We start from the raw sequence: 15,784 nt of genomic DNA, 5'->3' as shown, positions 1-15,784 counted from the left end.
ACTTATTTACCATCAAAGTCTACACTAGGAGAAACAATCCCCATAACTCTGATTTGAATTTTGACAAAATTATGCCCCTTTTTAACTTAGAATTTTTTGTTAAAATGTTTGATAAAGTCAAATATCTCTGTTACTATTAAAGCTTTTGACTTGAAACTCAAAATATTTATTTACTATCAAAGTCTACACCAGGAGACACAATTCCCATAACTTTGGTTTGAATTTTGACAGAGTTATGTCCCTTTTTAACTTGGATTTTTTTATACTGGTAAAGCTCTAATTCAGAGTCAAGCACTGAGAAAAGTCGAGCGCGCTGTCTTACGGACAACTCTTGTTTTTAAATGGAGTAAGCAAAATTCAAAACAGAAATATAGCATTCGACCTTATTTTTTCAATGTTGAAGTATGAATTCTGTCTCATTAAATTCGTTTACTTGAGGCACCATAGAAAAAAATGATATTGACATTTTTATTTTGTGTTTTATAATTGTTTACAAATAGTTTGATGTTTCTTTTATTAAAATTAATGGTAAAATGAGTTATCTGCAAACGTTTTGGATAGTGGCTATCACTTTGAAATCTGTCTCTGCTTGAGCTTGAGGAGATACCATAAGTTACACAAAATTTATAAAAAAGGCACGGTAAAAGTTGTTTAAAAATTGCAAAATAGTGCAAAACACGGTTACCTTTCAGAATATACCAAGCAAAGGCCATTTTGTAAACATTACTATTAGTGACCTAATACCTTAAATCAGTTATTCTAACACGACCAGCAAATAACCTACATACATGTAGAGCAAAATCTATCTCGGGTTATTCTGCAACAATGACGTCATCCGATCCAGGTGCGTAGCACGGTCGTAAAATGTATAGTTACAATTTTTTCTAACACTGTTGATACTATAGGATTCTTTCACTGGTTGTAGGTGCAGATGGGAATATCCGGCCTCGAGGGTAACTGTTTAAGCGGTAATGAGGCTCCATGCCGAGTTACCCCCTAAACAGTTACCCGAGAGCCGGATATTTCCATCTGCACCTATAACCAGTGATAGAATCTTTTTCTTGCATACCGATTTCAAGAAATAATAATAAAAATAAAATAAATCGAACGGCTTTCTTTTTAGAACTATTTCTTATGGCAGTGTATTTAAACAAAGCGCGGGAAACCAACGTCCGTAAACAGGAAAGACGTGATGACGTTTCAAAACAAACAACAATGTTTAGTTCCGGTTTTGTTTTATCAGTTGCAGCGTAACGTTATGAATTTTTGATAAAATAACGTGATTTGAATCGAGAAATATACTATCAGGAACCAATAGGAACTGTCAATGTATTGAATTTTTATTCCGTTTCTTAAATAAAATATAAATTACTACATAAATCCTCTACATATATGTAGTTCGTTATACGTCATTTACAGCACAAGAGTCATGGAGTTTTCCAGCACCGGTAAAAATACCGGAAATCCCCGTCTGGTATGCAAGAATAGTATATCGTGTTAGAATCGAAATAATAAGTTCCCAAGTGTGATTTATCGTAGAATAACCCAAGTTTTTCGTTCTTATGCGAAACAATATATCACTTAGGCCTAAGGCCTCGGGTTATTCTACGATAAACCACGTTTGGGAACTTATTATTTCTTAAATATTCTAAAAAGTTCCATTATAAACAGGTGATACACGCATCTTAAATCATTTATAAGAGGAGAAGTGAAATAAATATTTGATAAAACCCATGCTTCTAAACTTTCGAGATATTTTCTGTACTGTATAGATATGTTGCTTTTTTTCGGGTCCAACTTACAACATCGATTTCTTCGTGAAATGACTAGTTAGGGTTGAAGCACATGCCCTAGTAGTCTTACAAATATATTTTAACACTTATTACATGTTACCTGCAACAAATAGGGGTTTTATTCTTGCTTAAAAGAAAAACAATAACAAAGCCCAAGTTACATTTCTCTAATAGGATGATAGAAAAAGACGTATGAAAAAAAAAACAAAAACATTCAAACATTTCAAACACACCAAGGTAATATCTTTTTCTAAAGATATGCCTATGTAAAAATATATTCTCTCGCAACCGTGTCATTAAGTTAACTAGAAACGAAAACGAAAGTAAAAAAATGTTTCAACACAGTAAACATATCACGCCTTTTTATTTCCGAAATAAATGTGTATTAATGACGTTGCACTCAAAATAACCACTGTGTCGATTAAAGTAACTCGGTTAATTTAAGCATCTTTATGGCTTAATAAAAACATGTAAGAAATTGGTTTGGCTCACGGTTTATTTGATACCATTTTGGCGACTTGGTTAAATGAAGTTTCTAAAAATTGTATTGTGAAGTAGTTTTCATTTTACTTGTACATTGTGTAATACTGAATAAAAACACATTAGTAAAACAATTGATATTGCACCTATATATCAATTGCAGGTTGAGTAAGGATGGCTGCAAATGTACCATATACGTACCTGTACCGAGTATTAAGGACGGACGAAGATGTTTCTGGCGGGATTCGAGCGAAAAGACCCATGGCAAATTACACAATTGAAGAACATGTTGCAAACGGTTCTTACATGTCGACCCAGTTCATATCTACAACGGCGTCTTTGGAGTCTGCTAAAGACTTTGCAAGGAAGAGCTTTGGCTATACGCCTGGATCTCGAAATGTTCCTAGAATTGATACAAGCAGACTTGGTCAGATTGTTCAATATACAGACCTCACTAATTCAACAGTGTTGTACGGACAAATACCAGACGATGAACGAGCACAAAATTTTGCTCGAAAGTTTAATGAAGTGGTCATTACCGGACATATTCCTGCAAATTGCATAGACAGAATATTTAGTGTGTGAAGTGAATACGACCAGTGACAGTATGCCAGTGCGTTTTAATCCACGTAATACACCGTTATGAAAAGGATCAATCTTTCTAATTGAGCCCTGGGAACACTGGCTGACAATATTTAGCGTTCGTCTGTTTTCTGAAAATGAATTTAAATTGGTGTTGCGGTTTCATTTTTGATGAACAAAACTTAAATCATAGACGACATTCTAGGACAGACTTACATATAGATATTTAATTTGTGTCAGTGTCCATTTATTGTTTTATATATAATCATTCCTAATTTCTTCTACTTACATACCCATCTGTTGTTATGCATTGTAAGAGTTCTGAAATTACTATATCTAGACCTGTATACATTTTATTGTTAACGTAAAACAATGGTGGTAATATGGCTAGCTTATGGTGATAGTATATATGTACTACGGTATATGTGCTGGGAATAAGACATTAATAATGGGACACATTAAGATTATTAAAATGCTTAGCTTCTACTAACTAATCAGCATGTCACATGTAAGCTCACTACCCGGTAAGGAGGGTATTAAAATTAAGCCTTGTCTTATATATATGCCCAGAAACTACCAAACATCCACTGCAATGTTTTGCAGATCTGAATCCAGCAGATTTGAGAAAGGAGTTTTACCACTCAACATACATTATCAAGGATGCTGTCCACCACCAAATTCTCGATTGGACTTCAGTAACGACATGCGACCAGCCTCTATATGCAACTGCCACACAGTCGAATAGGTCACTGATATATGGTGAGAATAAAGTTTGGATCACATTGAGTGGATTGCATACTGTAAGTGTACTTATATTAGCGCATCTAAATTTTAGCGCAAACGCCTTGAATTGAGTAGTTTCGACTTATTAGCGCGTACTTGTATTAGCGCAGTATCACCAGCGCTAAAATAGCCAGTTGGTGGCTGAATAGTATTCCTAATGAAATCGACCAGGCACGCACATAAAAATGCATAGGTCTACAGTATGACATAAAATCTACATTCGTTTAGGAGTCACACAGTCGAATAGGTCACTGATATATGGTGAGAATAAGGTTTGGATCACATTGAGTGGATTGCATACTAGTATACAGTCAAACCTATGTTAAAGACCACCTCTGAACAAAGACCACCTGGCTCTAAAGACCACATGTTTTGTTTCCCATTTTAACATTTACAGTGTATTTTAACCTGTGAATAAAGACCACCTCCCAATAAAGACCACATTTTGGCTCTCCTAAGGGTGGTCTTTATAGACAGGTTTGACTATAAACAAGGCATTCAATGACAGCAGAACAAGTTATACCATCAAACGCAACTAGGACAGTGCACGGAATTTACTATGACCTATTGTAGAAATACGAGATCTGGTGGGCAATACCCACTTATACTTATTGTAGGTCCGCCCATTCATATCCCTGCAAAACCGTTTTTGGCCCAAATTACGAAATGTTATGCCCATGAAATTAAATGATTTCACAATACCCAATGCGATTAGATTACATTTCCATCTATTTCATCATATAACGGAAAAGGTTAATTCTACATCATTGAAATTATTTGGAAGAACGCGGACACCTTAAAATGAAAATCTTTAACAGTGTATGTACGGATGTATGCGAAGTGGTTATGTCAAAAATACATTTGTTAACCGAACCGAATACACATATATAGGCAGACTGCAAAATCACAACAGAAAGGTCATAAATGTACGCTTCTTGAAGTATTGTCCCGGCACCTGACGCACTCAAAATGTGTCCATAAATTGCATAATATCATTGTATGCATAAACAAAATATATGTTTCAAATGCGGAATGGCCTACTGATGACATTTTCCGGGAACTACTTAGAGAAGGCATAAACAAAATAATCTGAGTTGTATGAGTATTTGATACGCTTGTCTGCAAAATCTATATCGCTTGACGTTACCAGGGACATTGGAAACTCAAGGGAATGATGATATTTGTGATAATTCGTTCGCAACTGTTACATAAAAACTTAGATATTGTATGGTTATAAGAATCTTTCAAGGGTCTTCTTTTATTGCGCTGTTTAGATGGCTTCCGTTTTAAATGGTTTTATCAAAGTCCATTAGTTCCACAATTTGTAATGCAAACAAATCCATAAAAGTGTTATTAATAAACAATAGAATGATTTGATCTAATGCATTTATACTCCAGTTAGGTAGAACACGCCCTCTTAGTGTTAGGAATGGTTTTCATTTATTACTAAATGTGAATAAAAAGTAACAATAAACAAGGTGATTCAGTGTGTTCCATGCAGTTTCCGTTTATATAGCTGGCACAATTTTCTGAAAAGCTCTCAAAAACGTCATTCACTCAAACAAATAGCAAATCAATCTTAAAAACCGCTAGAGCTAAAAATAGAGAAAAAAAACTTCAAACGACTTCTCTTCATGAACCGATCAAACTTGGTTTGTAGCATCACTGTAATATTAATCAAAAGTTTGTTCAAACACTTTCCGCCTTTTATGAGCCATTTAAGCTAAAATAGATAAAAATTCTTTAAAAAACTTCTTCTGATAAAGCGCTTGGTGGATCTTAATCAAACTTGTCATGTAGCATCATTGAGGGCCTTTTAGGAGCTGTTAAAGCTAAAAATAGGATTCTTTTAAAACAACTTACTTTCATGAACCACTCGGTGCATCTTCACCGAACTTGGTCTGAAGAATTATTATAAGATCATCTATCAAATTTAATTCAATGGGTACGCTTGACGTTTAATTATACAGAGATACTTGGAGGTTTTATAGAGTGTTCATTATTTCAATCTATGACTTTTCCTTTGGTTCCATATTACGTGAAAAGTATGATGTAGTTTTGAATACATTTCATTAACACAAGTTAGGCACTTCTCCCTGTCTGTTTAAATCATTAACACAGGTTAGGCACTTCTCCCTGTCTGTTTAAAGCATTAAACACAGGTTAGGCACTTCTCCCTGTCTGTTTAAATCACAACACAGGTAAGGCACTTCTCTCTGTCTGTTTAAATCATTTTTTTATTGAATATTGAATTGACTCTTCCCTTTTCATAGTTTTTATTTGGATTTGACGGTAACCGGATGTAATGGCTTTGAAATTAGAAGAAAACTGGATTAAGTGAAACAAGACGTATCTTTAAAAAAGTTGGTTGGAAATTTGGTAAGTGTTTGCCCTTGAAAAACTTGACTTTGAAGGTCTGTTGTTATAAAAGGGATCAATATATAAATGAAAAAGATATTGCCAAAAATGTAAAATATGGTAAATCTTTAAGGTCAATGTGAAATGTCTATACATCAATGTGAATGACTTGTGGCAAGGAGTAACGTGTGCGAGCTTAAACGAGATTCACCAAGAAATGAATAAGTTATAGGCAATGTTAAACTTTGTCATAGACAGACAGGGAAGAAAAGCCTCACATCAGCTGATCCCGGGGGCATAAAACACTGGTAAACAGAAAATACTTTCTGAAAATCGTACAACTCAGTTGAATGGAACTTGACTGTAGTCTATTACACACAAGAGATAAGTTTGTTACCAGAAACCATTTTCTACCTGGTAGACTCAATTCGTTCACACCTGTTCATGTAACATGCAGTATGTACTAGTTACACGACCGTTCATAACTCTTTCTACAAATTTATCAAAATTAGTATTTAAACGGGATTTTTTTGATTTTATTTATTAGACATTTATTTAGACATACCAATATACTTGCTAAATGTGTCCGACACATACCTACCTATAAATCTATAAACAGTGTCACAATGAACGCTAGGTAATTTCACTCAGCATTTCAAAAGACACAGAGTGAAAAATGGAACAGTTTCATCCAGTAAGCAAGACTGTTGCATAAATCTTTCATATAGATAATAGATGTGTTATCAAGCAATTTGATTTGCCAACTTAGTAACTTGGCATAGGTCATTGTACGTCATAAAAACGAGCTTAATAATGCTGTGTCCCTAAAAAACAATTAAAAACAAAACCGTTGAAAACCGTAAAGCGTATTTGAAACAGTGGTCTATAATCGATGTGACACTAACGTTATTGGAAACTACTGTCACAGCGAGTTCCTTATCAGAAGGACACGGAGACAGATAAATATTTTACTCCTTGATAGGCAAAACATCTGATAAATTGCATTATATTACAAGAGTTATACTGGAATAAAATAACAACATCATCAAATTGTTTTATGCTGCTTGTTTCTTCTGCAAAAAATTGAAAAGGATATTTTCCCTGTTTTTCAAACAGAGACAACAAATGTCGGTACACACACAGGAAATGAATTATACCACAACGACAGAAGCGGACTTTGATAACGACAATGACGTTATTCCTATGACACCTGGCTTTCAGGTTCCGTCAGCCATCGGATTATCACTTCTTATCATTATTGGCATAAGTGGCAACGTTTTAACAGTAGCTGCTTATTTCAAAGACAGACATTCAACGACTGTCTATGATTTCTTTATCGTCAATTTAGCATTTACCGACCTAATTCTATGCTGTTCCAGCATGCCGTTCTATGCTGTGTACACCTTGATGGAATTTACGTGGCCATTCGGGTATTCATTTTGCAAAGTGTGGTTAGTGGTTGATTTCACATTTTGTTTCGAGACTATCCTTTTGATGCTTATACTGAGTTTAGACAGGCTGTTGATGGTCAGTATGGGACCAACCTATATACAGAAAGTTACACAAAGAATCGCATGTATCGAAATAGCCATATCATGGATTATATCCTTTCTTTTGTATGGACCAGCAATTATTGGATGGAATCACTGGGTCGGGTACTCGACTGTCGAATACATGGATTGTGACTTAGAATTTGCCTATAGCCACGTGTTTACAACCGCAACTGCCATTGTGGAGTTCATTTTACCTTTCGTTTGTCTCACGTTACTGAATGTGATCCTGTATTTTAAAATAAAAAAACGTAGCAAAATTGCACCAGGGAGAAACACACAAGCTGGTTGTCAGACAAGCAACAGTAGTTCAAATGATGCAATTAATCTGAGAGTTGTAAGGCCTAGCACTCTTTCAAAAGATAACCATTCGCCGGCACCTGAAAGTACTACAAATAGCTTCAACAATAAAGATAACATTGACAAAAAAGAAATTCTACAAAGTAAGTTAAAATCTGAGCGACCATTTAACAAGTATAGACTGAACAATAAAGGATTAGAGAGAAGTGTTTCCGTCTCCAGGTCAAAAAGTCATTTAAGAGCAGCAAAGTTCCTGGCGATTTTAGTTGTAGCATTTATAGTTTTCTGGGCTCCGTATACTATAACGACAATGGCGATATCATTTTGCAACAACTGTATTAATACCAGTCTGTATGAATTTTTCAATTGGTTACTTTGGATGAAGTCTGCGGTAAATCCATTACTGTATGCCTTTAATAGTCGTAGATACAGGAAGTTCATTGTAAAATATTTGACATTAAATGGAAAACTTTGGAAACGAAACATCGGTCAAATTCAAGCAAGAACATGAGCATCAGTGCATTAATGTAATTGAAATGCAATTTGTAAAGTAACTTGACTATGTAAAGTTAATCACACAATTTAAACCAGGAGACAAGAGACGGCAACAGTATCATGAATAACTTCGCTCGCAAGCAACTGTGTTACATTTTAGTCTTTGTCTGGAGCACAAGCTATTTGCGACAGTAGTATTCCGTCGGTAAAAGTGCTGGTCATAAAAAGGGAACCGATAGCTTCACCTGAAATCATCACGTCTTTGCTGGCTCGCCTCGAAATCTAGAGCTACCTTCGTAACCTGAACTTGGCCTAATAGTGTTTGTTACATTGCGTTCTCATGTCTGTACTAGCTCGCCCGCTTAGCTCAGAAGGTAGAGCGTTGGTCTACGGATCGCGGGGTCGTGCGTTCGATCCTCGGGTGGGGCGTATGTTCTCCGTGACTATTTGATAAACGACATTGTGTCTAAAATCATTAGTCCTCCACCTCTGATTCATGTGGGGAAGTTAGCAGTTACTTGCGGAGAACAGGTTTGTACTGGTACAGAATCCAGGAACACTGGTTAGGTTAACTGCCCGCCGTTACATGAGTGGAATACTGTTGAAAAACGGCGTTAAATCCAAAACAAACAAACAAACATGTTTGTACTATTTCAAACGTACACTTCGTTTTGATATTTCAGTGACGATTGATAAAATGCATTGTGTCTGAAATCATTCGTTCTCTAACTCTGATTTATGTTGGGAACTTGGCAGTTACTTGCAGAAAAGCAGGTTAATACTGGTACAGAATGCAGGAAAACTAGTGAGTTAACTTTCCGGTATTACATAACTGAAATACAGTTGAATAAAAGGCGCTAAACCCAAAGCAAAAATATTGTAGTAACTAACATTAATGGTCGGGCTGTATGCAGTTATTTAAGGATAATGCTTGTTCGTGTTATGATATACACTAATTTACTTCAAGGCCATTTTTGCATATTTTTTGACTGAGTCAAAGGCCATTACTCTGGTCTTGCCGAGCGAAATTAAAAACCGAGTGCGCACACAACTTTACATGTTGTTTGGCGGCTCTAGGTCATATATGTACAAGCTGGGATATGCTCGACACAATTCGGCTAGACGTACGGATGGACACTCGGATGGAAGTACGGATAATTCTAAGCGTTCCCTCGTCCATCTAGCTTAAAAGTAATGTTAAAATGTCAAAAGTTTTCTTTTCCGATATGCCCGTTAAAACGCAGTTTTTTTTCTAAGGCTAAGTGTCTGTTTTCATCTTTCTTTCTGTCCATACAGTTTTGTAGTGAGGGCTGTTATTTGTTGTCCTTTCACAATTTCGTATTGATTGTGTTATAATACTGTTTTGAGTGTAAGGTTTTTTCATATTGATGTTAATAAAGCCTGTGTCAATTCCTGTGTGACTATTTCTGCGACGTGTACCTTTGGTTGTTTTGTTTGATCAATGCTGACGGAGATTCTATGTTTTGATTTTATAGTTTGCGTTGTTATTCACATCCCAAGGGAAATAAGTCACCTACCATTAACATATTTCACTTTACAGATGGCTGAAAATACAACTCAAAGGTAATGAATTAATTGAAATTCAATACCTCCACATGCTTATGAATATTGTGGTGAAATCCATGGCAGAATAAAGCTGATAATGTCGGCAACACAACATTTTCTATAACTTTTCGAGTCTACCGATATATAAAAGCAACCTGACGATCATGTCGTTACATGTGGACAATGTCTGCGCTTAGCCACTCCTACTAACAATACACGTATATATAAGTCGGATATGACGATCCTACAAACATTTAAATGTCAGATGAAATCATGATATAAGAAGAATAAAAGCACAAAATATAGGTACTAAAATATTTCTTACCATTAGTAGTAATTCCATGAATTCTTCAAAATGATAACCAAGGATGGTTTCATCAGTTGATATTATGCACTGAACTTTTCTCAATTAAGATAAAATACCATAGAAGAATACAGTCTCATGTTGTGGAAACACTTCCAACTGTGTCTGCCATTTCTTCAAAACTTTCATACCCGTACACTGCACCTATGCATCTCCTTCTGCGTATAATAAAAGCCCGAAAAGAGAATTGTTGTTTCATTTTCTTTTGTCTGTCTTATATTTTTCAACAAGTAACTCTACCAAAGTAACAGAAATTTTATTCATTTTCAGCTAGTTATCGCGTCGCTCGTTTCCAAAGGTACCAACCTGTAATTAAACTTAGAAATTATAAATCAGTTTCAAATTGATTTTTATGAGTATGATAAAAATAACAGGTAAATTCCTTCTTTATGACATTACCTTTGCTGTAGCAGGTCTAGTCTGTGGACGATAGTTGCCAGATGGAGTTGACCCCGTATGTCACCATTAGGCCATCCATTTATGAGTATTCAGGGTGCAAAAGTATGGAAGCACTAGTACCTTGAAGTATATGTCATTTTATGCAAAGTATTCTATTGGTAGGCAACCTTTCTTGCGCGACAGGACTGGCATTCCTACTAGCGACAATAATGCGAGATAGGATTGGCATTCATACTAGCGACAATAGTGCGCGATTTGACTGACACTCATACAAACGACAATGAGCGATATGACTAGTGACAGTACGCGATAGAATTCACATTCACACTAGCATTTGTACTAGCGACAATTCGCGAGTTTTATCATAATTATTATGGTTTTCAATATATGATGATTGTGCAGCTGAGCGTAGTTACTGCTTTTGAGCTTCTTTTGCAAAAGGTATCAATTGCAAGCAGATAAAAATCACCTACCGAAGATTACTAATACATGCACTTGTAAAAACTTACTGGGACGATTTTGGACAATGAAATTTAATTGTTGCGCTTGGAATGATCCGCTATACACCGAGAAGATATTAGTAGCTATATTTTGCTTGTGAATGCGTGGTAAAAAGATTTAGACAGTATGACAGAAAAAGATGCAGGGGATATAAATGGGAATAATACATTAAGCAGTCAACATTCAACAAGCAAAATACTTTTGTTGTTACATAATGCTTTATATGTCTGACATGGTAAGGAGTATGCCTCGCTATAAATGTTAGCATTTTCAAGCTTTTGATATGGTAATACTGGTAGAAAAGTAGCTCGTGTTAATGACTTTAAACGGAAAAAGGATATGGCGAAAGAACTTGTGGATAAATCTAATAGGAGAAGCGTGTTCTTTTTAATGTGAAGAAGTCACCAAATATGTAGATATTTCATACTATACACAAACTCGGTTGTTGTCAGAAATAATCATTTGAAAAGCATTAATTATGACACTATGAGCAGTGTACAAAACCGACAACGGTGTCCAAACGATAGAACGGCACGAGGGGAATCCAGAAAATCTTTAGATTGTCCATATAAAATACATAAAAACCAGTATTTAAGCACATTTCTTACACCAGTTCATCAAAATATTCACCCTTAACAGAAACTCACTTTTCCATCTGGGTTATTCGTGTTCTGAAAGCCGCAAAGAAGACTGTCCTTGGTATACTATGCTGACATTGATTTAGCGCTGATGCGACGACCCAAATGAGACAATAGTGGGGAAGTACCTAAAACATTTCAAACCTAAAAATAGTTTAAAATATATAACCCGTACACAGTTTATGATTAATATAGATACGTAAAATACTTACCAAATAACCTGTTGATATTAGATATCTATCTACTTGGAGTAGGACGGTAAAAAGTTGTAGTTTTAGCTCTAGCAGCCCCTAAAAGGGGTTAAATGTCCCAGCTGAACAAAGTTGGCTGCGGGCCTAATAAAGATGCTACAAATCAAGTTTGATTAGAATACATGAGAAAAAATCAATTAAGGGTTTTTTTTATTATTTTATTTATTTCTTAAATAGGCCAACTGATCCCGCTTTAACAAATGCATATTCGCTATTCATGAATCTTTGGAAAATGACGTCACACCTATAAAAAAGTGAAGGTCAAGCAAAACATACAATTGTAATTATTTCAATATTTCTGTTTCATAAGCAAAGTTTGACCGTAGTTATATCAAATAGATAAACTGTATGCAGCGTACCTTCATTTCAGTGTAATGAGATTCAGTCATTATATAGCATATATATAATAAAACAGATTTCAACTGAGTTCAATATTTGCATACCATACTAAAGAAAAATATTCACATATAATAAATCAGTTAAATAATTTATAACAAATATATCAAAGCAAACAAGTACTCATTTTAATATGCAATCTGAATAAGTCACAAAAGCAAGAAACCTTTTCATATACAGACGGCAATTGTAACAAGGAAAATCTTTTAAAAAGCACTTCTCTACATAAAAGACTCTTATCACACCCTTATTCATGTGATACGCAGACCGTATTCAGCTCTTTCTTTAATTTGATTTATGTTGGTATTTGAACAGGTTTTTATCATATTTATTAAACTTACTTATCATTTTGAGATATATCAATATTCTTGCTAAATATACTGAGCCAAAGTTAGCTTTAAAACTGTGAACAGCGTCGTTTAGGATAAACGCTTTGTCTACATTTCACTCAGCGTAGCACAATCAACAGAGTGAAAGAAATAGACACTCTCGTCCAATCAGGCAGAGTGTTGCATACATCTTCCATTTTGATAAATTATCTATAATGCTTATCAAGTAGTTTGATTTGCAAACTGAAGTCACGTGGCATAGGTAACGAAAACGAATTTAGACGGCGTCACCGAAAAATACTGTATAACTGGTTTTATCATTGTATTTCTATAAAAAATTGTACAAGACTGAGTTTTTCTTTTTTTGCAATTGACTTAAACTATTAATAGTATTCGTTAGAGACAACCTTACAATATTAGCATAGTCAAATTAAAGTACTTTTGACCAGGAAGTTTCGAATAGAGGAATTTATGTTCTCTTGAGAAATAAATCTATGTTATTTTTCAGTAGGTACGCATGAGCTATAATTTCTGCTTCTGTTACTCTAATCCAGTCCATATAATATCACGTGCCTCGATTAATCACTTTCACGCACGAGTGGTTCACGGGTTGGGTCGTTTTGATCAATTTTATATTTCAAACCGGTTCATTCCTTCACAAATAACTAAGCAGGCAAGTCGACACTTCATGTATAAAAATACCCACCCTCCTCACCCTAACAATTTTTGGAAAAAATTCTGCTGTCGTGATATATATTTTTCAGCGCCAGTACACCAGGTCATGCCACATATTGCCACACCGGTATACAGTGCCTTTTACGGATAAAGACAATTATTCCTTCCAAGAAGTCAAACGTTCGCCACCATGTATATGAAGGCTTCATTATGGATTGTTTAAGATATTGCTCATGCATATGAAAGTGTTTCATCTACGAAATTCAGCGTTTTTTTTCCAGTTTATTTAAGTATTTATCTGTATATTTAATTTGTCCAAATGTTAAGACCTGGATCATGTCCAATTTTCATTTAATACCAGAAAAACGAATGTTATAGATCAAGGAAGTCGGGGGGTGGAGACACCTTTCTGTTTGCAGCATTTGGACATCACTACCTCCCCCCTCCGCCCTTCAAATTAAGATAAATAGCTAAAAGATGAGGGTAAAAAAGATATATAAATAGGAGTTAGGGGTTAGGCAGCCGGCTCGCAGTTACTCGACTTCCCTTTGAAATAGTCCTGTTAACAAAATGAAATAGATTCAGCGAAACTTTAAGGTTGTGTAACAAAAGAAACTGTTTGTTTTTATTCAGTAAAGAAAAAATATTTTATTTTGTAGAATATGATAATTATGTTGTATCAAGTAAACACGCGGGCAGCAGCGGACTTGTTTATTTTGTTGCAAAATATCATCTTCTTAAGAGCAAAAGAAAAAAAATCATTTTAAAGACTTAAGTTTTAATTGTTAGTCGTGACTTTTGTTCACTTCGTGGCTGATATATTGCTGCATAAACATGGCAAAAATATGGTATCTATTTGGCAGTTTTATTCTAATTATATATTCTCTTGCACATGCAACGGATTCATATTTTTGTTTCCTTAAAATCCATTATCATGATGTTGAGAATTCGTTGAGCATCTTGGCCTCGGAATTTCGGCAGCTGGATTTGCTATAGCAGAATTTGCAATTTTGCATTCTCCTTCCATTGTCTAGTACATGTGTACTTATCATAAATTTAGAGCTTCAGCATCATAGCGTTGCCTATTTTGTTTCTATGCAATTTGGATAGAAATCTATCATTTCATGCTTCATTTCATGATACTTCTATCTCATACAATATGCCATGATATTTCATTAATTTTCTGTAATGATATTATAATAATAAAAGTCACGGCCTTATCCCATTCAGTCAGCATTTGTTATTTATTGTCAATAGTCAGAAGCGACAGATTGCTCTTATATATTACTGATATATGGTTAAAATCTAGGTCAGTTCTCGTCATGGTTAAAACAACATGTCTCTCAGAGTGCGGGCGAGTCTGTCGCTTCTTATTTTCATGTCCTACGGATAAAATAAGATATATCTTATATTATGTGCATGACGAATTTTAAAGGTTGGATAATATTTTCTTAAACCGGGTAAGTAAAATTCAAATATCTGTTTATATGTAATTTATAATCAATAAGTAACCAACAGGTCGTTTACGTTTTTCAGTTAACGTTGGTGTCAGTCATACCCGACGTTCGGGTAGTTGTCAGAATTATACCTAGGATAACGATGCCCTTTTTCTTCATGCAAAATGTTTTCGTTTTACCCCAGGACAGTCAATGTTCTTGTTTCAGATCAGTATATACTTAATACCTGTTGCCTTACCTGCAGCCTTTAAGCCGCTCACGAGTTGGATGAACTTTGAATAAAATAGAGACAGTCCTACAGACATCCGTCCCATGTCATAATGTATTAAAACAACGTATTCAAAATATCCACATTAACATTATATTTTATCTGGTTTCACACTTGAACCTCTACTTCAGTGTGGTTGCTCGTCAAGATCCGCAAGTAGACAGTTACTAAAGAGGGTAGTGGAATGGCGTCTGTGGATCTTAAAATTAAATGTTTTGTTTCCAGAGTTATGGCTTATCTTGTCGAAAAGTAGCAGGCTGTAGAAGGTATTTCATTATTCAAAACTTGTTGTAGAAGGTTATTTTGAAGCAGATCAAATAGATGTGGCAAGCCTGCTGTTTTGGGATGTTATAAATTCAGCTAACTTGATACCGTTTTATAACGGCATGCGTTTTAGTCTAGCAGAAGAGAAGTTTTGTCTGTAGAACTATGTCTATTTCATATAACGTTCAATCAGGTCAAGTGGTCGGTTTGAAAGCTGTATGCACTCCCCAGATTTCTGGGCATAATCTGTTCAATGATAGACACTTTTTTTATACAAAATAGCACAAGATTGCCAAATATTTAGAAATATTGAACAGATATATCAGTTCTGTGAA

At 35.0% G+C, this 15,784-nt stretch overlaps 2 protein-coding genes across 2 annotated transcripts; both read left to right on the top strand.

Annotated features, from left to right (window-relative positions):
* Positions 1 to 2,447: 2,447 nt before the first annotated feature.
* Positions 2,448 to 2,858, top strand: LOC123559076 (uncharacterized). The gene has a single exon (XM_045350899.2). It carries the CDS (start codon positions 2,448 to 2,450, stop codon positions 2,856 to 2,858), a length of 411 nt encoding a protein of 136 aa, XP_045206834.2.
* A 4,263-nt stretch (positions 2,859 to 7,121) lies between these two features.
* LOC128557343 (muscarinic acetylcholine receptor M3-like) lies at positions 7,122 to 8,357 on the top strand. The gene has a single exon (XM_053544637.1). The coding sequence runs from the start codon at positions 7,122 to 7,124 to the stop codon at positions 8,355 to 8,357; it is 1,236 nt and encodes a 411-aa protein (XP_053400612.1).
* Positions 8,358 to 15,784: the final 7,427 nt, after the last annotated feature.

This window comes from Mercenaria mercenaria, chromosome 5 (genome assembly GCF_021730395.1).
Source record: "Mercenaria mercenaria strain notata chromosome 5, MADL_Memer_1, whole genome shotgun sequence".
In the NCBI taxonomy this organism is placed as follows: Eukaryota; Metazoa; Mollusca; class Bivalvia; order Venerida; family Veneridae; genus Mercenaria; species Mercenaria mercenaria.
Note: the sequence above shows the minus strand (reverse complement) of the source record. Positions and strands in the feature narration are given on the sequence as shown.